Raw genomic sequence first — 27,943 nt, 5'->3', positions numbered from 1 at the left:
TGCTGGAGGATGTGAAACTTAAGGAGGTTCTTCTGATACTCGCTCTCTTTTTCAGACCAATGACATCAGAGGTGGGCTGGCACGTTCTAAAAAAGACGAAGGGAGAAAAGGGAGGGGAAAAACAGCCTCCCTCTTCCACACCCTCTTCCTCCCTCCCTTCAGTCTCCATCCAATCCTTTGTGAAAACCTTGAGGCACCAGGCGCCAGAGCTCAGTGTGTTGAAGTAGCCGCTAGTTCAGCCGTGCTCCAGACAGAGCTCCAGCTCTAACCCCTAACCCCAGCCTCACTGAGCCCACAGAGAGGAGATTTTGCTGGGCAGCAGGCTGCTGACAGAAGGCCTCTGGACTCTGGCTCTCTAGGAGGGGGACCGGTTGAGATCCCAGGACAGAGGGAGTAGAGTGGGTGAGAGAGCCAGAGATGAACCCCTGTGTGAGATGGGAGATATGCACATGAGCAGAGCTTGAGGAGGGGACTGAACCGGAGCACGAGGCTCTCTGAGCACTGCCTGACTAACGACACACACATACACATCTGCAGGACACACTCTCTCACAAACAAACACACAAAGGTAAGCAGCTGCATGTCTCAGAGTTTGTCCCCCCCCCCCCCTCTCTTGTGTAACAATGTGAGCAGCTGGGAGAGCTCTGCAGGAAAGGTTAGGATGTTCTGTGAGGGAGTTATTTTCTGTCTGCAGAAGAGTCAGAAAAGTTTATCAATGCTCCGCTTCTCCAGAGGACTGGGATCTAGATCTGAACAGCTTTACTGTGAGGCTGGTTGTACATAGTGTACAGTGGGAGTAAGAGGGACGCCTCCGACAAAGAGGCTGCGACACTCATGATTTGAGTTGGACTGCAGGAGAGAAGGGAGCAAGCCACACACAGCTGCTCAGCAACAGGTAGCCTGCATTGTAAATGTCCATTCACTGCTGCTGGGCTCTTTACTGGGCTCTTTACTAGGCTACTGAAACTTTACTACTTTTCCTTTCAAACTACCACTAGTTAAATAAAGTGCATGTCTTTCACTAGAGTAACTCCCTGTCGAGCTGGACTGTTTCCATAACTCTATTATTCAAGAGGAGAGGGAGGAAAAGAGAGAGAGAGAGAGAGCCATGGTCCTGTTTATTTTTCTAAGCTTTGGTTTCCTAATACCCTCTCTGCCTGTCCTAGGGCCGATAGTGCAGAATGAGAAATGGTTGTTAAATTAACCAGGATAGATTAGGGTTAAATAAATAAGTCAACCTAATGAGGTAGTGACTCTACAGTGTGTGGCTAGATGACAAGCACACGTACCCACTTGCATTTTGTGGCGTCATCAAGAGTGACTGGGGTTGTTTCTGAGTGAATAGAAAATCCCATTCATGGCGTCTTGTTTGAAGAAAAACAACCCTGATAATACATTGTAATTCTACTCTGACCATATCCTGCTGCAGCCGACGCTACCCTCCATCCAGACATCCACCACGGTCATGCAGCATCTCTGAACCTCACCATGACACTGGGGCTTTGAACACTAATAGTATCAGTCTGCTAGCGCTCATATTGCCACTCACAATTATGTTAAACTGCTTTCACTTATACATGCTCTACTCTGTCAGTGAGATCCATGGAAAACTCTCTGCTCACTGAGGATGCACATCTGTTAATGCTGTAGGACTGGAGATAGGGAACGCACGTACATACGCATGCGCGCACAGCCACAGAGTTCACATAGGCAGTATTAACAACAGCTAAAGCAAACATGAGGGCAGGACTAAATGTCCTGAAAATGTTTTGTGAGGACAAGTGTTTCTCAACAAGCGATAAAACAAAGAGCAAATCACAGCCCTAAATAATCTGACAGACAGAGCGACAGAGCGGGAGGGAGGGAGGGAGAGGGACTTTCCCAGTCAAACGTCATCAGAAAAGACTCTGTGCTTCCCAGAAACACACATTGACAGGACTTGACATCCAGGTTTGGAGACGATTTAAAACTTAAGACATTTGAGGAGTAGGTCTATTCATATGGGATTCCTGAGAAACTCAAACACACACTGTGGTGTCAGTCCACAAACACACAGTTTGCAGCTCTCGCTCTGACCACAATACCACAGCTACAACACACACTCCACTGAGCCTGCCTGTCACACAGGGAGTAATACACACTATTAAGCAAATCAATTATTTTAAGTCAGCCTGCACCAATGGGAAAAAACAGAGGGGGGATATAAGAGAAAGAGGTATATACAGAGCTCAAACATGGATCTGTTATGTGTTAATGACGAATCAGACAGCAATGAGTCAAAACTACTCTGGTAGGAAAGGAAAGAGGAAGCGAGAAGGGAGAGGACAGCGGGAGGCAAGATACAGGCACATACACACACACACAACCAAGAGTCAGAGGACACTGTGTGTGTGTCTAATAGGTAACATATGTGCAGAGGTTTTTAGTAGCATGGTGACTGACAGAGCAGTAAAAAAATAACAACACCAGAGGATTAACGGTTCCGTTCCAACATAAAACACACTGCATTATCCACCCTATAGGAACTGGAGGGTCACACACACACACACCGTGTTATCTTGAGGGGGAGTGTGTGTGATGGAAAGAGTAAGGGAGGCCTTGAATGAACCCAAGCTAACCCTAGACACAGCAGTCAGCACCCAACGACATATACACAAACACAGAGAAGCCCACAAGGGAGCTTGGGTGTGTATTTGGGTGTGTGTGTGTGAGAGAGACCTGCTAGGGCTTATGCCCCACAAAGAGTAATTGATTATGGGGTGGGGGTGAAGGCAGAGTGGGACCACACCCTACTACTCTGCAAAGCCCACATTTGACTTCTGACCTGAAACTCGTCTAGGGTTTCAGTCAAAAACGCACAGTGGAAGAACCAAAACATTGACTCCAGTGTGGTGTTGGGCTGTGGAAGAAGTCTCTGTAAGAAGGTTTTCCTCTTCTTCATCCTACAGACCGGCTCCAGGACCAATTAGAGTTTAGACGGACTCTTTCACAAGGACATTTCTCCCTCTCTACTCCTCATTCTCTTCCCCCTCTATAACCTCACTTACCCCCGTCCTCCACATCTCCTCCTTCATCGCTGTTTCTATCAGTTAGTATGACAGGGTGTCTAGCATGTGGAGGTTGCCTGGGCTGTTGCCTGGGTTCTGATTAATTGCTAACATGTTTCAGGGGTGCGTGTGAGACAGAGCGAGAGAGTGTGAGAGTGAGAGAGCGAGAGAGAAAACGAGATAAAGAGAGAGCAAATGAGAGAGAGCAAACGACAGAGAAAGCAGATCATATTTATGTTTGGGAAGGGCTGTGTTTTTATGAGACTGTGTGTGAACAGTAGGGTCCTGACAGGACTAAGTTTGTAGTAGAGTTTTTTACAGATGTGCTTCTAAAGCATCCTGTCCTCCTCTTCTGATCCCTATATTTTTTCCTCCTCCTGCTAGTGATGTAGAGTATCTGTTGTGTGTTTGGGGGGGTTTGGAATCAGACAGGGAAAGGCTGAAGGCCAGATGGGATGTTGGAAGCTGGAGCCGCGAGGCTGGGAAATACATTGGCTATAAAAATATAAATCAATATTTTTCAAATATGTCCCTTCTCTTCCTGGTTCTGCCATCCATCAGACTAGAGACAGACATGATCCGTACCCAAATCTGCAGGCTTTAATAAAAATGAATGGAAGAGTGACACCATCCAGCCATATACAGTACCATTTAAAAGTTTGGACATATCGGACATAAAGGGTTTTTTCTTTATTTGTACTATTTTCTACATTGTAGAATAATAGTGAAGAAATCAACACTATGAAATAACACACATAGAATCATGTAGTAACCAAAAAAGTGTAAACAAATCAAAATATATGTTTTATATTTCAGATTCTTCAAAGTAGCCACGCTTTGCCTTGACAGCTTTGCACACTCTTGGCATTCTCTCAACCAGCTTAGTGAGGTAGTCACCTGGAATGCATATTAATTAACAGGTGTGCCTTGTTAAAAGTTCATTTGTGGAATTTCTTTCCTTCTTAATGAGTTTGAGCAAATCAGTTGTCAGAACACAAGGTAGGAGTGGTATACAGAAGATAGCTCTATTTGGTAAGAGACCAAGTCCATATTATGGCAAGAACAGCTCAAATAAGCAAAGAGAAATGACAGTTGATTACTTAAAGACATTAAGGTCAGTCAATCTGGAAAATTTCAGTCGCAAAAACCATTAAGAGCTATGATGAAACTGGCTCGTTTGACAGGTTGAGTGGCAGTAAGAAAGCAATTGCTAAGATGGTAAAATATGAAAAAGAGGCTTGCCTTGGGCCTTGAAGCCCCGCAGGTGGGCTACTGAAGACTGGAAGAAGGTCTTATGGACCAATGAATTGAAATCTTTGTTTCATCATGCAGGGTTTATGTACACCGTCAAGTAGGAGAAAGGATGGTTCCTCAGTGTGTGACACCAACTGTCAAACATGGATCCAGAGTCAGCGACTTGCACAGAGTGAGTGGCACCCTGAACCATAATGGCTACCACAGCATTTTGCAGCGCCAGGCAATACCCTCTGGTGTACACCTAGTTGGTCAGGGGTTCACCCTACAGCAAGATAATGACCCAAAACATACCTCCAGGCTATGTCAGAACTACCTTAGAAGAAAAGAACAAAACGGCTTCAAATCATTGAATGGCCAGCACAGTCTCCAGACTTAAACCGCATCGAGCTGGTTTGGGATGAACTGGGAAGAAGGGTGAAGGCAAAGTACAAATGCAATAAATTTGTGAGAACTTATACAGTGTTGGGAAGAACTTTCCGAACAATATTTGATTTCCATTGTAGAAAGACTGCAACGAGTGTGTTCGGCTGGTATGTCTGCAAAAATGTAGATTACATTTAGTTAAACAAAACGATTACATGATTTTTGTCTCCAATTGTTTATTTGTTCTATGCTTTAATTTCAGAGTACATTAAAGACAGTAAACTGTGCGAATTTCAATAAAAACTGGAATTGCGGTGTTCTAAAACTTTTGACCGGTAGCGTATGTGGGAAAAACATTCCAGGTGAAGCTGGTTGAGAGAATGCTAAGCGTGTGCAAAGCTGTCACCAAGGCAAAGGGTGGCTACTTTAAAGAACCTCAAATATAATTTTTATTTATTTATTTACTATATGATTCCATGTGTTATTTCATAGTCCTGAGGTCTTCACTATTATTCTACAATTTCGAAAATAGTACAAATAAATTAAAACCCTTGAATGAGTAGGTGTGTCCAAACTTTTGAATGGTACTGTATATAAATATGTTATTTAAGTGATAATGCCTGAGAAGCTGGTGTTTGGAGGATATATTGGCACAGGTATAGTTAGCTAGCAAGGAAGGGAGAAGAACATTGTCACCCAGCATGGCAATGGAACATTTAGAACGAATGACTGGGTCGCGTCCATAGAGGCAGAACAAAAAGTCTTAACGACTGAGTCACGTCTCTGGCAACCAAACCAATAGAAAAACGTGCATATTCAAATAATGATTGACATATTTTCATTAAAAACTTTATTTTTATGAATTTATTCATATTATTTCATCCTTCCACGAGATATAGTTCTGACACAAATCTAAGGTTGCTACCCAAGCCAGCTGGTCGCTCGTTCTATCGGTTCGGTTGCCAGAGACACGACCCTGTCATTCAGTCTTTTTTGTCTATCTATGGACGCGACCCAGTCATTCGTTCTAAATGTTCCATTGCCATACCGGCTGGCAACGTTCTTATCCCTTACTAGCTAGCTAGCCAACTAACTTAGAAGTATGTCAAACAGTGCAGCCAAAATAACAACAATAGCTCTATTAACATCTGTATAAGCTGTTTTCTAGTGACATTTATTTTTTATACATCCGTAACAATAAGCTAATGAGGCGCGATTTCGCATGGCATAGAAAATGTGCTCTCTCGTAAGAACACTGTTGTTCAGAGGCAGCAGCACACAGCTAACACAATCACTTAAAACTGAAGCTGGAAAGACTGCAAACCAGCTGCACGTTCAATTTGACCTGTTTTCTATTGATAGTGCTTTGTATGAATATAAAAACAAAAATTATGCTAATTCATGATTTCAACAGGCTGAGAAAAGCTGCCCACCTGTGTCTCATCCCGACACGTTCATTACGATGGGAGCGCTGGAGATCGAATTTGAATATTGAAACAATGTTGCAAATATCGTAGAGACAGACAGCAAATCTCCGCTGTTGAAAATGTGTGATAATGTTTAGATGCTTTTTATTGTGGAGATAATAAATTGCCTGGCTGGGCTGATGAGACGGTGGATTGCGCAGTCAGACGGAACAGAGTAAATAGGCATTTTAACAGTAGATTTAGCTGGTGGTAACTTGTGGAATAGACACTGGCTAGAATGCGGTTTTAACCAAATCGGCAATCAGGATTAGACCCACCCATTTAATAAATCTCTATATATGGCTCTGGCGCCATGTGATATATTGGCCACTTTAACCTCTAGTTAAGCAATAAGGCCCGAGGTGGTGTGGTATATGGCCAATATACCACGTCTAAGGGCTGTTCTTACACACAATGTAATGCGGAGTGCCTGAACACAGCCCTTAGCCATTGTATATTGTCCATATACCACAAGCCCTTGATGTGCCTTATTGCTTTTATAAACTGGTTACCAACATAAGAGCTGTAAAAATAAATATTTTGTCCAATGGTATACGGTCTAGTATACCACAGCTGTCAGCCAAATCAGAATTTAGGGCTCGAACCACCCAGTTTATAATCAACTTTAACCCTGGTCTATAAATCCTGTGAGAATAGTGTGGCAAGAGCCAGAAGGCTGATCCTGTTGGTAGCAGCAGTGAGGACTGCAGATCTTTAAACAATCCTTCTCATTCATGATTTTTAGAGTGAGTGGTTAACGCAGCTTCTGCCATTTCCTCTCTGGCTGAGGTTGCTGTGATTTCACTTACCACAGATTTACGCACTGTGTGGTGTGGTTGCACCCTAATCCCTTCTCTACTCACAGCCAGTCTGTGAAATTTCCTTTCATAGGATAGCCGGAGGCAAAGTTATTATTATCCGTCAGGTGATTGGTTGTGCCTTCTTGATTGTGACATCACTCTGAGCCTTAACCAAAACAATGGCGTACAATCTCTCCCCTCGGATCTAAAACCAGTAGTAAAACACCAACTTCAATGACCGTTAGCTGTCTTTTTAATTTGAAGATATCTAATATTCACCCAACCCAATGATTTTGTCGCCGAGGAGGGTTTGTTAACTAGTATTTTCTTATAAAAGCTCAGTTAACAATGCTAACTAGCTAACGTTAGATAAACCGTGTCTAGACTCGGGAGCACATAGACAAGTCACATAGGCTTCAGGAGCCAGCTGGTTAGATATTATTCCACCAAGGACAACAACTGGCTACTAGTTAGTTTTCACTAAAATATGTTCAACTCCTAGTTCGTTTATCCACTGACCACCGCATTTAGGATAGCTAAATTACTGAAATATAGCCAACTAATCGTGACACATTTGGGTTAACTTACTCATATCAAGCAACAGACAGTTTGTGGAAAGGTCAAAATAACAATAGTAGACAGTGAAACTAAATAGATTTGTAGCTAGCTGGTGATGCTTTCATTTATTTCACAAATAATTAAGCTGAACCTGGGTTTTCCAAGTTGTTCAGTGTTTACTGCTCATGCAGATGAGCAAGCTTAAATAGACGGCTCTGCAATGCACACACCCAAGGCGGCTCAAACAATCACTCAACATAACTTAATATTAATAATGACTTTGCCTCCGGCTATCGGAAAAAATATTTTGCAGCCGATCTGGCACTGGACCCAAAATGTCCGACCACCGCAACACAGCCCTGGAATGTAGGAGATCAGATGCCAAGGGGAGAGGAGGTAGAGGTGTTGAGTGGGGGGCTCAGAGCTAGGGTTGCAAAATTCCGGGAACGTTCGATAAATTCTCTGGTTTTCCAGAAATCCTGGTCAAAGGATTCCAGATTTTCTGGTTATTCCCTTCTGATTCCGGGAATTTTCCAACCGGACTTTTAGAAAAAAAAAAACAGGGAATTTATTTAACGTTCTCGGAATTTCGCAACCCTAATCAGAGCACAGGGTGGGGCTGGGGCTGTGTCTAGGGTGATTGGTTGCTGGAGCTGGCATGCCCGTGAACAGCTTACTACATCACAGCAGAAACCTCTAAGATCCAAAGCCACAAAACTCCCAGAACCCCAACCCACAGGCCTGTTAAGAGCCACACTAGCCAAAATAAGACTAGAAGGGCTAATGAGGCAGGAAACTGATCCTAGAGCTGCCTGCCATGAAGCATGTAACACAGTGGTAGGCTTCACACAGGAGGTTGAGGAGTGGGTGGTAATTTGTCTAGTATAGATGAGGTAGCTTGGTAGAGGGGGCTATTGAATCCTGGGCTGTAGGCCTATATTGGCCCTGGGGTGAGGCAATAATTTATACAGTAATACCGTAACAGAGAGAAAGGGAGAGATGTAAGATGGTGTCTCTTGTCCCGTGAATGCTCCATTAACAGTCCATGTGTGTGTACGTGAATGGGAGCATATGGCTAAAAGCGAGACCGAGGTTTCAGGCCAAAGTCATAGGTCAGCTGCCTATTAATAACCTTTAGTAAGGTGAGCAGCCAGCGGAAAGTGACGGAGGTCACCCTGTTTCCATCATGTAAGACTGGGAAGAGGGAGACCGGCCAGGGCAGTTCCAGAACACAAAAGGCACAGTTACAACACACACACACACACACACACACAGGTGCATGCGCACACACACCATCACACTCCTAAGGCTAGTTTTCCTTTGGCTGGAGTTGTACATTGCGACATCTGTTAGGGGGATACGTGAACCGTTGGCTATGGACCAGGAGCCAAAAACACTTATTTTTATTGAATTTAGAGAGGTTGAAGGAAAAAGAAAAGGCTTCTAACAAGTTGAGAAGGGAGAGAAAAGGAAAGGTTGTGATTTCTAACTAGCTGTGTTTTGCGCTTTTCTAAGGTCTGTTCATCTCCCCTCACTACTGCCACCACCCATTAACTACTACAGCCTCAATACTGACCCATAGAGTGAGGGAGGAGCAGACAGGTTGGGGATAAAGGGAGAGAAAGCCAGAAGAAAGAGGTAGAACAGAGTGTTGCATCAGTACTATAAGTGGTTGTTGAGGCGTAGTCCTGCTTCAGAGGTGTTGGGTCAAACGCAGAAGACATTTCAGATGAATGCATCCAGTTGTACAACTGACTAGGTATCCCCATTCCCCTTTATGGAGAGACAGCCAGGGAGATGAGAAGTGTATGACCCAGTTCCAACTCTGCATCTAACGGTCAGCTTTTACCTCTGTTTGCCTGCCTCCCCCCTCCCCCCTGTGAGGTCTGGGTGTTCTGTGCAGTTCGGAGTTGTTTTGGTTTAGTCGGCTCAGGTTGGTCTGACTGGTCGGGGCTTTCATCTGGCTTTGATGTCTAACTGAAAGAGACACGTCTCTTCTTCATCTTCTCTCTACACTAACCTCTCCAACCTCCACCAGTCTCTGGCTGTGTCCCAAATGGTCACCCTAGAGCACTATGCGCCCTGGTCAAAATGTGTGCACTAAATAGGGAATAGGTTGCCATTTGGGACCTAATCTGAGACTGACTGACACAGTAGAGAGCTGGTTCAATCTACATTCTGCCCCCCGCTACAGACGTGCTCTTCCTGTAGGCCTTCACTAGGCGTTAAGACACAGTGTCCCGACACAGAGTACAGGCCACTGACAGGTGCTCTACTTCTGTGGTGTACATACATAGAAAGAAAGAGGGGGAGAGTCAGATAAATAAATAATGTAATGACAGTGGTAGGTATGTGTGCTGTTCAGTGTGGATTGGTTTGTCTGTCTCAAAGGGAGCCTGATAATGGAGCAGTATGGACATGAAGGAGCTGGAAAAGTAACTGCCTTCAGGAGAGCAGTGTGTCTGTGTGTGGAGACAGAGCTCGAAGGAGCTGTTAAAGCCATTAACAGGTCAGTGAGGATAGAGGACCTGGTTACGTTGTCAGGGGTGTCTGCTGTCAAATTAACACACAGCCAGAGAAATGAAGAATGGACTACACACACTTTTCACAGCGTATTGGCTCGGCTAGCACACACACACAAACACACTCTGGCACACAGTATCCACACTACTAATCGAACTGACAGAGTTGACTCTAGTCCTGAGGAGCAACAACGGCATTACAGGAGCCACACAGGGCGTCAGTTTAAGGGTGGGGGTTTTAGGTAGTGAAAACTCAGGGTGTAAAGTGGAGCAGCATTTAGGTAGTTTGTGTGTGTGTGTGTGTGTGTGTGTGTGTGTGTGTGTGTGTGTGTGTGTGTGTGTGTGTGTGTGTGTGTGAGAGAGAGAGATAGAGGTGGTGATGAGAAGCAAACATGGCAGGCACCTGCAGAGGGACAAACAACAGTAGGGGTCAGAGAGAGGTTACAGGAATCAGAGCAGGGCCATGGCACTGGGGCAAAAGGGGGGAGTGGTGGTGGGCGGAGAGCAGGGCTCTAAAGTGTGACCAACGTGGTAGCGTATATGCAAGTAAATATTTTGCTGTTCAAATTTTATTTGGGAGCACTGTGCTACAATGAAAAAGTAATTGTTGTAATGATAAGGCTTCGCTGTACCTTTGTTTCCGAGCACCCTAGAGAACCGAGTGCAGATTTGTTAATTCCACAAATGACTATGTAATTTCAATGACAGGTATTCGTATCAACATTTTTGCCTTTATAATAAACTAATGTATTTACAGCATTAGATATTTGTTTCTAGGGCACAACAGGTGCTTCAAAAGGTAGCTAAAATTAATTTAGGCCCAATATAGGCTGTATCTCAATCAATTACATTATTATTTTTGCACCTAAATTTCATGTGGTACTCCTAACTAAGTGCTATCAATGAAAAATGTTCATTTAGAGCCCTGGCAGAGGGAGTAACAGACACCTTGAGAGGTAAATAACATTTTCTACTTAGCATACCTGCGTGCGTGAGTGTGTCTGGGTTTCCGTTAGTAAAAATGTGGCGCCGGACAACATGACCAGAAAGATTCTCATTCACCGACCATTTGAGAAATTTACCGGACCCATCTGCATTAGGTGAGTAAAGATGCAACAACTAGGATGGGTTGCTAATGTGACTAACATTGTGCCTTTGGCTCAACAAAATAAAGTTGATATGAAAACCAATAGAACAGGAGTGAAATGGTGGTTTCAATCGAAGCTCTAAAATAACGTAGCAGGTGGAGAAAGACGCCTGAGTGAAGTTCCCACTTCTGTTTAACAGGGGAAACGGAAGTTAGGTTCAAAATACTGTATCCCTGAAACCCGGATGTTAGCGCTTCCTGAAGATTGCATAGGCTATGGCGGCTCTGACAGAGAACAGACATCCAGACCTACTCCTGCAGAATGACTGGACAGCAATTTGTTTCACAGATCCTTGGGACACCAGCTAGCCCTTCTGCTGCTTGGTTGTAAACTTCCTAGACCATCAGATTGCACAATCCCTGTGTATTTGTATTGTTCCAAACTAAACGTTTGGCTCTGGTGCTCAAGCGTCTGTTATTGGGAATTATTCTGCCGCATGACTAATTCACTGCCTTGGAGATCATTGACATTTTCTACAACTCCATTTCCAGCAAGGCAATCACATAATTTCTACCCCTCGCCAAGAGGGAAACTCCCCTGGTGTTCGAGTTGTAAACTGGCTACTGTAAAATGTCCATTATTAGTGAGCTTGACTACTACTTCTGACAAAGACCGTTTGCTAGTAATTATTAGCTGTAAACATGCTATTTAATTGTTCAACGCTGGCAACATACTGCAACCAAAGACCGTAAAGTATGAAGATAAGCAGAAACTGCCACTCCAATAGAAATTGCTGATCACATTTGTAGGCGATGTCATGGCGACGTTGGCTAGCTAAGCTCGTGCGCAGAAACACATCATCAGGTCTAACAGTCGTCTCGTGTCGAACTGCGCATGTGCAGGCCGTCAAATCAAAGCCACTCCTTCGATAGAAGTTGTTTTTGGATGAAAATGAAAACTTGTTAGTTTCTCACTTTCTTCAGGTTGGGGTAATAACATTTTCAACTACTTATTAGAATCAAGGTTGTGCCTTTAGATTGAGAAAATGAACAAGAAAGGAAGAATGTCTCACTTCTCAAACACCAAACTCTGGCCTGGTCTGCTTGGTCTGTTTCGAAAATGTTCCCGGAAGTCTTGCAATGTTGCGCCTCTGGGTATTAGAAAACACGTCTTGCTTTGTTGTTATGAATCTGCCGCAAAACTATTTTCCTTTTTAGGGATATAATATACAGGACTAGCACACCTGGTATATTGTCATCAACAATTGCATTTTTCATTGTTTGGAAAAGTTAACTCTCTTCACACTAACTCCTGTTTCTTCATCCATTGCAGGGAAGCATAGAGGAAGTCCAAGAGGCATCCAGCTAGCCAGTAGAAGAAGACCATGCAGGGTGTGGTTGGGGTGAGACGGGGGGTGTCGTGGAGCCTGTGTGGCCTGCTCTGCCTCTCTCTCTGGGGGCTGAGCCAGTGCAGCGGTTCCAGACAGGCCAGAGAGACCAGGGACCAGCCCAGGGACCATCCCATGCTCAGGGCCAAACGAGCTCCTGCTGATGATGTCAAGAAGTGCTCCTACACCTTCCTCATTCCCGAGCAGAAGATCACAGGTCAGTGTTTTGTCTTCTGTGAAGACGGTAATTTATTCTTTGGTCCGGTCTTGTTTCATGACTTTGAATGATTCTAACGTCTATCATCAGGCCCCGTCTGTGCCAGCGCCACGGGCCCAGAGCCGGACAAAGAGCGTGTGACGCGGATCGACATAGCTGACGTGAGAGAGGTGCTGTCCAAGCAGAGACGGGAGATTGAGACCATGCAGCTGGTGGTGGACGTGGACGGCAACATGGTGAACGAGATGAAGCTGCTGAGGAAAGAGAGCAGGAACATGAACTCCAGGGTGACCCAGCTTTACATGCAGCTGCTGCACGAGATCATCAGGAAGAGGGACAACTCTCTGGAGCTGGCCCAGCTGGAGACCCGGGTTCTCAACGTCACCTCAGAAATGCTGAGACTGGCTTCACGCTACAAGGTTAGAACATCAAGGTGGAACTAGAAAGCAATGTGCTTAACGCTAATTTCATGTATAAATCAAATCAAACGAAGCGTGTTAGAAGCAAATCAATAGTGCCATAATACAGAAGCTTTAAAAAGACCAGCAAACAATAATTTGATATAGTTTGAGGATATTTAGATATTCTATAACTAAATTAAGTGATTTGTGGCCTTTTGTTACCTTCTCTTTCTGCCACCAGGAGCTGGAGGGGCGTTTCGCATTGATGGCAGGGTTGGTGAACAACCAGTCGGTGCTGATCGCTGCGTTGGAGGAGCAGTGTCTGCGGACCCTGGGGCATAGTGAACTACCTGTGGTCCCCCCGCTGGTCCAGGTGGTGCCAGAGAGTATCCCTGTCAACAGCCGCTTTACCAACGAGATACAGAGGGACCATACCAACCGAGCCTTCCCACGGGGGTCACGCATGGACTCCCCCACTGCCTCCCCATTTGCACTCAATCCGCCGCCACCGCAGGGCACGCTCACCTCAGACGGTATGTACCAAGTAGCGCCGGGAGGGGTGGTTAACATTAAATGAGAAAAACACAATAATTGTGTCCAATTATCACAGCATGTGGAGTTGGTTGGAAGCAGTGCTGGTACTGTAATTTCTGAATTAGGCAGAAGCTAAACTCACAGTAGGCCGGGCAGACATTTCACATCTTGAATGATCAGAAAAACGCAAAATTAGCAATGCGGTGGCCAATGGTGCATCTAATTCCCTAAATGCCTGGCGAATGAGTAAACGGTCTGGCTAATGGGCTGGCTGTGGTATAGTGGGTTCATACCTGGCAGGAAAGACTTAAGCAGTGAGATCACACATTCCTCTCAGTGCCTCTGGGACAGCTGGACTGGCTATAACCTACTGCTTGCATGCGTGTCTGAGCATATGGAGTGGGTTCTGGAGAATTAAACTGAGCCCTAACAGTATGGGTTGAGTTCTGGGCGTAACATTGGCTTTCTGGGCGTATGGCCGAACTAAGCTCAGTGTTGGCTCAAATGCTGGCCAGATATACAAACTGCGATAAATACAGCTCTACCTGCAGTCCATCACTGAGCAGGTACAGAGGCACGCAAAGTCACAAACACATTCACACAGCTGGCTGCTGGGTGCCAGGCTACAACCTGGGTATATGATCTAACTCTGGGTGGATGATGTAGGCATTTTTCAGCATATGGGCCAGCTCAAGTAAGCCTTTTCTGAGAACAGGTGGGGATAGAGAGCTCTACCTGCAGTTAATCACTGACCAGACACTCACCAGACACCCACAGCAAACACACACAGAGGGGAAAAAATGATAAAAACCTGGATGTAGCCCCCGATAAATATAGCTGCAGGGAAATTAAAAAATGTATGTGCAAGCAAATAGGCCTATACACACACACACACACACACACACAATATACTCAAATCAAACCCATCTGGTGGGCCAGGCCCAGATTACAGTCAGACAGAAGCAGTAAATTAGAGAGTGCAGGAAGCTAAGAGATGCTCTCCTCATCTGACTCAACTTGCTCTCCTGACTAGCCCCCACAAAAATCACAACATCTCCCATGTGAGTGAGATCATTTTCAGCATGAAACCAATTTGCAGGGTCATAATGCTTCTTGGAAATCCCTCTTTGAAAGATTGGGCAGGAGCATTTTATTATGACTGGAGACTTGGTTTGAAGACCGCAGAGGGGGCTTAAACAAACAGATGGCTGACAATGAACTTACTGTAACACTCACTAGAACAGCCATACTGAACATGCAGACCACGGTCCAGAACCAGAACGGGGTCAATACGGACCGCTGGTCCCGGCTTAAAATAAATATATACAGTGCTTTCAGAAAGAAATCACATCCCTTGACTTTTTGCACATTTGGTGGTGTTACAACCTGAATTTAAATCTAGATTTTGTGTCACTGGCCTACACACAAAACCCGATAATATCAAAGCGGATTAATGTTTCTAGCCATTTTTACAAATGAATAAAAAAATGGAAAACAATGTATTGAGTAAATAAGTATTCAACTTCTTTGTTATGGCAAGCCTAAATAAGTTCAGGAGCAAACATGACTGTGTGCAAAAAGTGTTTAGCATGATTTTTGAATGACTACCTCATCTCTGTACCCAACACATACAATTATCTGCAAGGTCCCTCAGTCGAGCAATGAATTTCAAAACACAGATTTCTCCATGAGGCCAATGGTGACTTTAAAAAAGTTTGATTTTAACAGCATTTGGAAAGTATTCAGACCTTGACTTTTTCACATTTTGTTTACGTTACAGCCTTAAACCATGATGCAACGGCCCTGAGATCACCTGTGTGAATTGTTAGACAAAACCAAATAAAATTCTGCGATATACAGTTAGTCGGAAGTTTACATATACTTAGGTTGGAGTCATTAACATTCGTGCATGACAAGTAATTTTCCCAACTATTGTTTACAGACAGACCTGTGGACGTATTTCAAGGCCTACCTTCAAACTCAGTGCCTCTTTTCTTGACATCATGGGAAAATCAAAATAAATAAACCAAGACCTCAGAAAAATTTTTTGTAGACCTCCACAAGTCTGGTTCATCCTTGGGAGCAATCTCCAAACGCAAGTATAAACACCATGGGACCACGTAACCATCATACAGCTCAGGAAGGAGATGCGTTCTGTCTCCTAGAGATGAACATACTTTGTTGCGAAAAGTGCAAATCAATCCCAGAACAACAGCAAAGGACCTTGTGAAGATGCTGGAGGAAACAGTAACAAAAGTATGTATATCCACAGTAAAACGAGTCCAATATCGACATAACCTGAAAGGCCGCTCAGCAAGGAAGAAGCCACTGCTCCAAAACCCCCAGAATACAGTTTGCAACTGCACATGGGGACAAAGATCGTGCTTTTTGGAGAAATGTCCTCTGGTCTGATGAAACAAAAATAAAACTGTTTGGCCATAATGACCATTGTTATGTTTGGAGGAAAAAGGGGGAGGCTTGCCAGCTGAAGAACACCATCCCAACTGTTAAGCACGGGGGTGGCAGCATCATGTTGTGGGGGTGCTTTGCTGCAGGAGGGACTGGTGCACTTCACAAAATAGATGGCATCATGAGGAAAATAAAATTATGTGGATATATTGAAGCAACATCTCAAGACATCAGTCAGGAAGTTATGGCTTGGTCGCAAATGGGTCTTCCAAATGGACAATGACCCCAAGCATACTTCCAAAGTTGTGGCAAAATGGCTTAAGGACAAAGAGCACAAACAGGTTATTAGAAGTTTTTGCAAGTGTATAAATTTTTTTTTAAAGCCGCAGCGATTACAGCCGCAAGTCTTCTTGGGTATGACGCTACAAGCTTGGCACACCTGTATTTGTGGAGTTTCTCACATTCTTCTGCAGATCCTCTCAAGCGCTGTCAGGTTGGATGGGGTCGCTGCACAGCTCTTTTTTCAGGTCTTTGCAGAGATGTTTGATCGGGTTCAATTTCGGGCTCTGCCTGGGCCACTTGAGGACATTCAGAGACTTGTCCCAAAGCCACTCCTGCATCGTCTTGGCTGGGTCGTTGTTCTTTTGGACGGTGAACCTTCGCCACAGTCTGAGGTCCTGAGCTGTCTGGAGAAGGTTTTCATCAAAGATGTCTCTCCGTGCTTTGCTCCGTTCATCTTTCCCTCAATCATGACTAGTCTCCCAGTCCCTGTCGCTGAAAAACATCCCCACAGTATGAAGCTGCCATAAAAAATAAATAATACTAAAAATAATTTAACTGGGCAAACCCGTTTTTGCTTTGTCATTATGGGGTATAGTGTGTAGATTGATGAGGGAATTTTTTTTTAAATCCATTTTAGGGGTCGGAATACTTCCCGAATGCAGCACACACAAACACTTCAGGAACTCAGTCAGACTTTAAACATTCTGCAGTTGAGAGTGGTAATAGTAGAATGTGCAAGGTGCAATTACGAAATTTGGTAGTGTACAGGCAGTTTTCCTCGTTATGTCATTCACTTACAGACATTAGAGCTAATTTTAACCTGTCAGAAATGTCCAGTTGATCAACTGCTGGTCATGTTAGGTAACTTAGTCTAACCAGCTATTTAGCGGTCTAAATCTTGTAGTGATCATGGCCAGATTACGTGCCCAGGGGACTCACCCACAGGGGGCCCCCATTGATTTTGTTGAGTCACCCCGGCATCATATGAACACACAAAATGTGTAAATTGCAGGAAATTAGCTTCAAACTGTAATTTCTCTCTGCCCCATGGCAAAATGTGTAGAATTTCAGGAAAGAAGCTTTAAAAAAAATTGCCAAATGTTCTCCCCGCCAACAACAGGGGTGTGAACAGTTTGATCAGCTTGAGGTTACATGGGTTGCAAGGTGGGGGTTTGTTACTATGCTGATAAATGACAATATCCATCCGGTCCTTTGCCATCTAGGAAAATTGTGTGACCAGACCTTCTCAAATAGTAGTTGAGTACCCCTGCACTAGAAGAATGAGCAAGGGCTTTCATATATGGCCTGGGGTAGGAAGGATGTGAAACTGACAGACTGATTACTGAGGACAAAATAATCTCTGGTCTGTTTTTGGGTAAAGTGGATTGGAGAGGAAAGCCTGAGACCGTAATCTTCAGATCAAACTGCCACTACCTTCCTGTATCGGCCCCTCTCAGGTCTGCTGTGGGCCAGCTGGGGTCTGCATTACTTAAACCCTTCAGCTGGGTGCACTGTAGGGCCATAACTCTGTATGTACTGTACCAGGTCAATAGGTTCAATACAATAAACAGAGGGAGATCTAGGGGTCAATGTTTGACAGACATTTTAACCTCGTCTCTGGTTAATCTGTTACAGTTTTCCTACCATTAGCCATCACAGGAAACAACCTCACTGTAATAGACAACAAAACTGGTCTACAGCCTTTCAGTAGTCAAATGTTATAACAGCAAAAGCTAGCAAGCACTTAAACCATGATAGAAGTGGTCATTGTTCACAGCAGACTTCTCCCTGACGTGAAATCAGACATCTCTGTCAAATAGTGCCGCCTGCCATCTGTCTGTCTGCATGTGTGATCTGAGTTGAACTAAGTGTCTATATATACACTCATCCAATATAGTGAGTGTTGTAACTACTGGCCCTGTGCCCAGCTTAAAGAGCCTCCAGAGAAGTCTAAGTGGAGTGTGTGATGTCAGTGTGTGATGTCAGTGTCAGACCAGTGAGCCTCCAGCTCCTTCAGGCAGAGCAGCCGTTTCCTGCAGTAACAATAGTGGGACTATTGGCAGTCGAAAGGACTGAAGAGGAAAGAGGGAAGGGGCTACATTTAGAAAGAGTCTATTGAGAGAAAGGCCGGTTGGTAGGGAACGAGGGAGCGGGACGGAGGGAAGTACAAGGGGAGAGAGGATGGAGGGGTTGTGATGACTAGGGCCCCACTTTCAGAAGAATAGAGGGACAGCGAGTGTTGAAGATTTCTGATTGTGCATACAGCTGCCTCTCCACAGTGGTGATGTGCTCTATAGCTGTATGTTACAGCAGCACAAACTAACTTCACATGACTGACATCTCCACTTGGATACGTGGGGGTCGTCCACAGCGCACAACTTCTGACCACGACAGAGTTTAGGCATCAGTTATAGGAGCTAACGCAAGAGCTACAAATTCGAGTACTACATGATACTCGAATGCGCCCTACACCCATCATGAGGTTGCTACAACCTAGCCTACAAATTAAAGTTTATAATGTAGGTGCATAGGTCAGGAGTGACACAAATTAGAGTAATCAAGGTGACAACGAGACATTTAATACTGCCTTGCACACACACTCTTGCCTGAATCCAGTAGATCTGGGGTGTAATCATTAGGCCAAACAGTTGCTATTGGAGTTTCCATTACAATTCAGGTAGGTCCATCCCCGTTGCGTTTGCTTAAGAAATTGCTTTGCAACACAATCGGCAGAATTAATACACCCCTGATTACACACACACACTCTTCACGGATCCATCTTTACCCGAATATCCAAAACCCAATCTGGGACCAGAGCGGATCCGGATCCAGAATTCTAAATAATGTTAAGGGTCTGGGTCAGATCTGATATGATGGTCTCGGGTATGTAATTTTAACTGACTTGTTTGGAAGGGCCTGTACAGATCTGAACACGACTGCTGCAATAGAGAGCGAGAGAGACATTATAATTTATGCTGCTGCTTTTGCTTTCCACGAGAGCGTAGCTTGTTGTCCTCATTAAAACGGCAACAGGCTCTATGATTACATTTGTCAAAATCTTGAAATCAAACAGTCTTAAAATCCTGTTTTTTTATATCTATTCCTTGACCCACCAAGACTGTAGGACGTTGGTGGCACCGTAGGACGTTGGTGGCACCGTAGGACGTTGGTGGCACCGTAGGACGTTGGTGGCACCGTAGGACGTTGGTGGCACCGTAGGACGTTGGTGGCACCGTAGGACGTTGGTACCAAGGCCAGGCGCTAATGAGTCTCTCTTTCCTCACTGAATGACAAATGGATGACAATTGTGACCGTTTCTTCACAATAAAAATGACATTAGGCCTAACTGAATGATAAGGAGGGTGAAGAGGTTGATTTAATTTAGAACAAAAATAGTGTAATGAAGAGTTTGGTTATGCCGATTTATTATCGTTGGCGCTCATGTAAAAGATTTGACATTGCACCTTGCGGGTTGACACCGGTCTACTTTATTTACTATAACGCCATTACTAATCAAATTTATTGTAAGGGAAACGAAAACATGCTACGTACTGTAGCCGTGACAATATCAAAGTTGATGAGCAAGGAGAAACAAACAACGCCAGTCAGCCTGCACAGCTGGCCTATTGAAACAAAATGCACACAAACACATTTCTTTCCAAATCAAATGTTATTTGTCACATGCGTTGAATACAACAGGTGTTGTTATAGTGAAATGCTTACTTACAAGCCCTTAACTAACAATGTAGTTTTAAGAAAATACCTCAATTTAAAAAAAGAGATAAGCATAACAAATAATTAGCCAACACATTAAATAACAATAGCGGGGCTATATACAGGGGGTACTGGTACAGAGTCAATGTGCAGTGGCACCGGTAATTATGTACATGTAGGTAGAGTTATTAAAGTGGCAATGCATAGATAGTTATTACACTAATTTCACACAAGAGTTCGGCTATAGAAAATATTACATTAACAGTGATGAGTGAAAGTAAAAGTTGTCAAAAATATAAATAGTAAAGTACAGATAACCCAAAAAACTACTTAAGTAGTACTTTAAAGTATTTTTACTTCAGTACTTTACACCACTGCAAACTATTGAAAATGCTATTATGTTGTTTGAAATAATCGTTTTTTTTTTAGGTTTCTAATGTCACCTAAGACCTTTATCAACACAAACAAATTATTATTCTTCCAATAGCATATATGAAATGTATTTATTACACTGTTAGAATGTTCATGCGTCATTGGCTGGAAGTGTCGAAATTTGGATTTAGGCCTAATGTTTTCACAAGGACTTTGTAGAATTATACAAAAACTGATCTAAAACAAATAACTATTGTTATATTTTTACATGGATATATTTCTTCATGCAATTCGTGCGTTACAACTGTTTATGCCCTATTTATCAAGACTTAGTGTTTTAGTTTGCAAACCTTGCGGGTTGATATGCATCTGATGTGTATACTAAATGGAACACCCGGCAACACTCTCTAGCTGGTACTTACAAGCTGAACGGCCAGGAGGTTCTAGTGTTAATGGAAGATAGAAATAAACATTTAAGGAGAAGGATAGGCTACAATGACCAACAGCTAGGCTGCTCCTTAATATTCTGAATGGATATGTTGTTATTATAAGAATAAGGAAGCGCATGCACTGCGGCCTCAATTAACCTAGCTAGCTAGCTTCTCCAACTTCTTGGACCAGTGACGACCTCTCCGCTAACCTTTTCCATTTGCTTGGAAAAACCGCTACACAGCCTACATTGCCGTCACCATATTAGCTAACGTCATAGTTCTAGTAGCCATGTTGACTAACACGTTAGTAAACCCACAATCAAATCTATGTGTACAAATCCATGTGGACACTATATTGTGTACAATCACACAATACAGTGTACAGCAAGCAGTTTAGCAGTTACACCGGTGGGCCCCGGCTGCAATAAATTCATACAACTGAAAGCTTAACTTCAGTTGGAAGAGTTGTAGTGTTGGCTATCCAACAGGTTTTTGAGTAGGCTCAATAAGCTGCATTAGGTAGATAACTAAGTGAAAGGTAAACTAAGAGAAATAAACAAAATAAAACAGCTGCTTCTTTCATTTAAGAAATTAATTTGTTCAAAACTGATCAACTATTATCTCTCCCTCGCTTCGAATCAACTACTCACCACATTTGATGCACTGCAGTACTAACTAGCTGTAGCTTATGCTTTCAGTATGAGATTCATTCTCTGATACTTTGATTGGATGGACAACATGTAAGTCTATGGAAGGGGGTGAGAACCATGAGCCTCTTAGGTTTTGTATTGAAGTCAATGTATCCAGTGGAGGACGGAAGCTAGCTGTCCTCTGGCTACATGGTGCTACCCTACAGAATTCTGTTGATGCTACTGTAGACCTTCATTGCAAAACAGTGCGTTTTAATCAGTTATTTAGTGACGTAAATATATGTAATATTGTTTCATCTAAAAAGGTTTACTTTATGAAATTCACTGAGTAAATTTTACATTTACATTGTAGTCATATAGCAGACACTTATCCAGAGCGACTTACAATAAGTGAGTACGTACATTTTTCGTACTGGTCCTCGGTGTGAATCGAACCCACAACCCTGGCGTTGCTAGCGCCATGCTCTATCAACTGAGCCACACGGGCCCTCCCCGGATGGCCCACTGAAAGAGAGACAGACAACTAAATCATACACATCATATCAGAGCTCCTCCACTCTGAAACGTAGCCCAAATAAATCTACTCATCTCTGTTCATTCTGGACAGTTTATTTGGTCCCAAAAGCAACAAGAGAGAGAAGGCGATTAATTGTTCCTGCTCTGTGAGGAAAAGCAACACGATCATCTATCATGAATCTCTGAGGATGAGTGGAGCCAGCCTGAATTCTCTTCTGTTGATGGCTTAGCTCTCAAAATACACATGGCCAGTTCACCTCAATACACAGACCAACACCACACTGTGGATGGGCCAATCCCTGCTCAAATCACTAGGGTCACATGAGATATTCCCCTGTTTTTTACTTGGAAAGAGAATGAAAAAGAGTCCAAGAGCGCTATAGACAGAAAGCCTCATAAGACAGAAGTGGTCTAGATGAAGACGTATGGTTACTGGAATAATATATCCCGGTTCTGTGAGGTTTTAGGTATGTTTATAAAGCACTACAGTGGCTCTGTCCTCCCTGTACACACACACAGCTGAGAAAACTATCTTCTGTGTGCCTCTGGCCCCAGAGGTCCCCCTCACAAAAGACTGTCTTCATGGCTGCTCAATACATATCATTCACACAGGAGCAGGAAATAAGCAGGGTTTAGATACAGCTGGGAATCTAGGTACTGAGCTAATGCTGGCTGGCTGGCTACATAAGGCTGTATGGTGGTCTGGGCAGGAAAGGGGCTCACGGACTGCTACAGCATCGTAACTACTCCTAGCCATCCCCCTAAGCTAGGAGGTCTTGGCAAGCGATGCCTTCCTTTCTCTGTCTGCCCAGCGGGGGTACATAATCTATTTAGCGTGTGTGTGATGAAAGAAGACATCTTGTTCACCTGAGGCAAGATATAGTATGGAGATTAGAGAAGAGGATGTTACATAATAGAAGTACTAACAGAGGAGACACACTGGCTTTGGGCTCTGGTCAAAACAAGTGCATTATATAGGGATTAGGGTGCCATATTGGACGCAGCCACTGACCCATTTCTCCCTCCCCCTCTTCCAGGTCCGTTTAAGGATTGCTACCAGGTACGCCAGGCGGGCCACAGCACCAGTGGGATGTACCTGCTTAAGTCCGAGGGCAGTGACCGGCTGATCCAGGCCTGGTGTGAACACGGCCTAGACAACGGAGGCTGGACTGTGCTACAGAGGAGGAAGGATGGATCGGTCAACTTCTTCAGGAACTGGGAGAACTACAAGGTACTATAGTGCAGACAATAACGCACACTGACATCTATCATTAACATCTGGATAAGTATGTATATTGTTAAAGCACAGAGCCATTGGGGCTAAGTCCAGCCCTCTTTCTCTGACCTCCAACCAGAAGCCACCCAGATATGACCCCTGTAGGGACATGGAGGGAGGGGCTGATGTTCCCCTTATCTCCCCTCCTACATAACCAAGCCCACTCCCCACCACATTCTGGGGCTGCTAACACACCCCATCACTCTGGAGAAAGACCTGGCACAGAGCCACGCATGTGCGCACACACACACCTATTATACCCCCATGGGCAGGTGAGGAAATCAGACTCCTTCCCTCCTCTCTCTTCCTCCACCCCCCCACTTTCCTCTAGTCATCATCACAGATCTCATCTGGACCCAAAACACCCAGCAATGTGTGTGTGTGTGAGACAGTGTGTGTGTGTGTGTGTGTGTGTGTGTGTAGCCCCCATAGACTTTCTCCCCTGCCACAGCCAGTAATTCACCTTGACTGGGAAGGCAGAACTTTGACACATTATCGTCTCCAACAGGGAACTGATTCAATTCTGTTCCATTGATTCTTAAGGTCTGGTTTCCTTTAACACAATGATGCAGCGTGTAATCATATTACTGAAGTCTACCCTCTGTGATTTACCCTCTCTTTGTCCTCTGAGCGGGACTATTTAGACTGTCTACAGACACAGGTGTGGTTCCTTTTGCTGCTGACTAGAAACGGTGTGGTTTGTTAGGCTAGTTAGTGGGTGAAAGCAGCATTCCAAAAGCTTTAGCTGGGACACTACACAACCACCACACAATTTACTGTCCTGTAACCGTTCATTAGAAACCCTTGGAGACTGGAAATTATCTATATTATAACCTGCTGTGTGTGTGTGTGTGTGCCCCCCTACAGAAAGGCTTTGGGAACATTGACAGTGAGTACTGGCTGGGTCTGGAGAACATCTATAACCTAGGGAAGCAGGGGGACTACAGGCTGCTGGTAGAGCTGGAGGACTGGGTGGGAAAGAAGGTGTATGCCGAGTACAGCAGCTTCCACCTGGAGCCTGAGAGTGAGGGGTACCGCCTGAGACTGGGCACCTACCAGGGAAACGCTGGAGACTCCCTCAGCAGCCACAATGGGAAAATGTTCACCACGCTGGACAGGGACAAGGACGCTTTCTCAGGTAAAACAAGACAGTGTGCCAAAATAGGGATGTATGCTAGAATACAAGTACACTGCTGTACTTGTACGTTGACACACTACTATGCTACAATACTAGTTTCCCAATCATACCGTTTCACAAGCTTCTTTGTACTGTGGTCCATTTCTCTAACATCCCTGCTCAAGTGACATCAAGCACTAGAATATGCTGTACCACTAAGCCCCCTCCTCTCCCCTCCCTAGGTAACTGTGCTCACTTCCATAAGGGTGGCTGGTGGTACAACGCCTGTGGCCAGACCAACCTGAACGGAGTATGGTACAGTGGAGGGGTTTACCGCAGTAAGTTCCAGGATGGAATCTTCTGGGCCGAGTACGGAGGAGGGTTCTACTCCCTCAAGTCTGTCCGCATGATGATCCGACCTATAGATTGAGCCTGGAACAGGCTCCATCTCCCTACCTACACCATGACCTTTGACCCATCATGACCCCTACCCTACCCCTCCCACTCCTGACCCCTCTCAGCTTCTCTACCAAGCTACCCTTCATCTCCACACTCCATTCCATCCTTCCATTCTCAAGTGGAGAAGAAGATTGGATTTCAACAGTCAATGCCCAAAATGGAAACCCTGGTTATGTTTGACCGTCTCTGGATAGAAGACACAGATTTCTCCTATGTTTCATCTGTGCTCCTATTGAGTCCTCTCTAACATAGCCAGATAGTGCTGTGACAGATAGCAGTGGACAGCCAGAGTATGGACTCGAACACAGAGCTATCTGCCACTGCCTTCTACAACAGTCTATATATACAGTATGCTACTTCACCATGTCACAGTTCAATACACTATGAAGGTGATTACTTTAGGAATTTGAGATGACTTACAGCCTAAATGCTACTGGAAAAAAATATTGTTCATTTTGTTGTTCTGTTTTGCTTGTCTCCAGCGGGTTTGTTGCTAAGTGAGTGCCTTTCTTCACAGCGTAATAAGGATTTAATTGCAAGTTCCTTATGTCATCGGTTAAAATCAAAATGAGAATGTACCACAGTCAAAAGGGGTTGAGAGGCACGCACCTCCCCCCAGGCATACAGGACTTGGTATGGTCTTCATGTACATATTACTCTGTTGTTTTGTTTGGGCTTGTTGTTTCGGGGTTCCCACAAGCACTGAGCGGAAATGGACTCCAACAATGTGCTTTGTGACGTGGGAATGGCCTAACTCGCTTTGGCATGTAAATATATTGGGCTTTATTTGTGAGAGTTAATTTAAGACGTATGAATCTGCTCAAGCCAAATGTTTCCTCCATGGTCTCCCTGCCATCTCTCACTTCTGTTATTTATCAACATATTTATAATGAGTATAGTTATAGTCACTCCCTGCTCTATTTAGCCCCAGTATGGCCATTCTGTTTATTCCTGTTAAGGGTCACACACACACACACACTAGAGAACAACCGATAATCAGCTGAGCCGATATATTGGGCCGATATTGGCTGTTTCTAGTTTAATCGGCTATTGGCCCTTCTCTAACGACTTTGCAGATAGTCCCTCTCTACATAGCAAAGCTGCTGCTATGCCAGCCACCAGTCAACGCCTCAGCCACGAGCACTGCACAATGCCAAGGAATGTCTAGCTGGGAAAATCAGCAGCAGTAAGCAGCAAGCTAGCTCATTCTCCAACAGAAATGTGTAGTATTAAGAAATGGATTAACTGACACAATGGATGAATTAACTCCCGTGGCAAATATTAGTTGAGTTAATTCACTAATAATTAGGCTTGTGTCAATGTGCCCGGACATGCATGCAATAAGCAAGCCAGCTATGTGACCTGCTATCAAAGATCACAACTAAACATTTCATCTGTGGTGTTAGCCAGCTAGCTAGATAAAAATGTAGCTAAGATAACAAATAGGAGCTAATAGCCAATGTAACTAGCTAGTTGTCATTTAGCTGGTTATCATTTCGAACACGCACCATTTTCTGCAACGAACCATCTGACTTGTAATGGTGTAATTGTGTTACGTAGTTAGATTGGTAAAAACTATATGTCAAGCGTATTGTTTGATTTTTAAATTAATGCATACACGGCTGTCTCTGGGAAATTTTGTCATCCAAATGTTAAAATGTAATGATATTGGATATCAGCCTAAAATATCAGCCTTGACTCCCTAAAAATCGGTATCGGCCCTAAACAATCCATATTGGTCATTCTCCACACACACACACAGAGACGAACGTCAAGTTGACGAAGGTGAATAGTTGCCCTGCTCTGACATCAGTTTCCATGCAGCTCTATACTAAATAAAACCGTTTTGAAATACCCTTTGCTCTCAAGACTTCTCATTCACACCATCTCTCTCTCCATTTCTCACCCAACCACCCCATGGCCAACAAACAAAGTAACATATTCCAGGACAGTTAGTCAAACTAGTAAGTCTGCTTTGTCACAGCTGGCGTAAACATTATACGTTTGATTATACCGCTGTATGAAGGAGCTATCAGGAACAAAGAGGTAGTAAATATGGAGGATGATAAGTCTTATGAAACCTCTCATTATGAAGGAGTTCATAATGAAAGAATGCAGCCTTGGAGAGTAGAGGAGGAGAAGAGGGGGAGAGAGGAGGAACGGGGAGGAGGAACAATGAGAACCACATTTCTGTAGTTGAGAGCGAGAGAGACTGGAGTCCGGACAACAAAAAGGTGAAAGTGGAGAAGGAAAGAGAGGACAGGGAAAGATGATACTGAAGTAGAGGGGAGACGAGAGAGATAAAAGGAGAGTGATCAACAGAGAAATGGATTGAAGACAAAAAGGCAAAAACACAAAAAAGAAAAAAGGGGGGGAGCAGGGAATGAAAAAAGACAGGGGGGAACATTCTTTCCGTGTTAAAATGCTAGGCTTTCAGTTTTACTAAGATACGTCCTAAAGTTATGATTCTCCTCTGACCCAGGTCCCTAAGGAGCCATTAGTCTTCACACACACACACACACACAACACAGCTAGCACTGCAAGGATGATGAGCGAATGCACACACACACACAATATATAGGCATGTACACCACTGCTGCATCTCTGGCTCCAATACTGTGGCTGTAGGTCATGGAAACAGAGGGAAATTGAAGAGAGTTGGTTTGGAAAGTTGGATAGCAACTTGGCCTAGTTCTCTCATCTGACACTTTGCCCTCATATTTCCATTACATTGGTTCCTCCACAGCCCAGCTCCAACCCTACTGCACCACACAGACACCTCGCCAATGGCCCTGGCACTATTCTGTGCAGCCAGGGATTTGCCTCAGAACATGGGTGACTCTTCTGTAACAGCCAATTCTGTAATGGTTTGCCGCGTAAAGGGGTGAAAGTGTGGTTAAATCCAATTAGGTTTGAATATGTGTGTCCCTTTAGACACATACACAGCATATTGAATTCAACCAACTCATCTACTTATGTCAACAGGCCAAATGGAGACCAAACCATTGATTCCCATTCAAAATCTCAGACCAGTGTGAATCTCAGGTCAGTGTGTGCGCGGGAGCGTATGTGTGTGC

General features: G+C 44.2%; 2 protein-coding genes across 23 annotated transcripts in view; one reads left to right on the top strand and one right to left on the bottom strand.

Annotated features, from left to right (window-relative positions):
* LOC110521611 (ras-specific guanine nucleotide-releasing factor RalGPS2) overlaps nucleotides 1–27,943 on the bottom strand; it is a 141,786-nt gene that overhangs the window by 20,128 nt on the left and 93,715 nt on the right. The window lies entirely within an intron of this gene.
* LOC110521612 (angiopoietin-related protein 1) lies at nucleotides 56–26,722 on the top strand. 3 transcript variants are annotated; one of them, XM_021599292.3, is made up of 7 exons: nucleotides 56–568; nucleotides 12,434–12,705; nucleotides 12,796–13,124; nucleotides 13,348–13,639; nucleotides 23,052–23,245; nucleotides 24,158–24,428; nucleotides 24,650–26,722. In XM_021599292.3, the coding sequence occupies exons 2-7, from the start codon at nucleotides 12,486–12,488 to the stop codon at nucleotides 24,835–24,837; spliced, it is 1,494 nt and encodes a 497-aa protein (XP_021454967.3). In that variant the 5' UTR covers nucleotides 56–568; nucleotides 12,434–12,485; the 3' UTR covers nucleotides 24,838–26,722. The 3 variants fall into 3 exon arrangements, with proteins under 3 accessions (XP_021454967.3, XP_021454968.3, XP_090087803.1); XM_021599293.3 differs by having other exon boundaries at nucleotides 213–895; XM_090231677.1 differs by lacking the exon at nucleotides 56–568 and adding an exon at nucleotides 4,385–4,473.

The sequence above is a fragment of the Oncorhynchus mykiss genome, chromosome 4, assembly GCF_057628025.1.
Source record: "Oncorhynchus mykiss isolate SJ-2025 chromosome 4, ASM5762802v1, whole genome shotgun sequence".
Taxonomy (NCBI): domain Eukaryota; kingdom Metazoa; phylum Chordata; class Actinopteri; order Salmoniformes; family Salmonidae; genus Oncorhynchus; species Oncorhynchus mykiss.
Note: the sequence above shows the minus strand (reverse complement) of the source record. Positions and strands in the feature narration are given on the sequence as shown.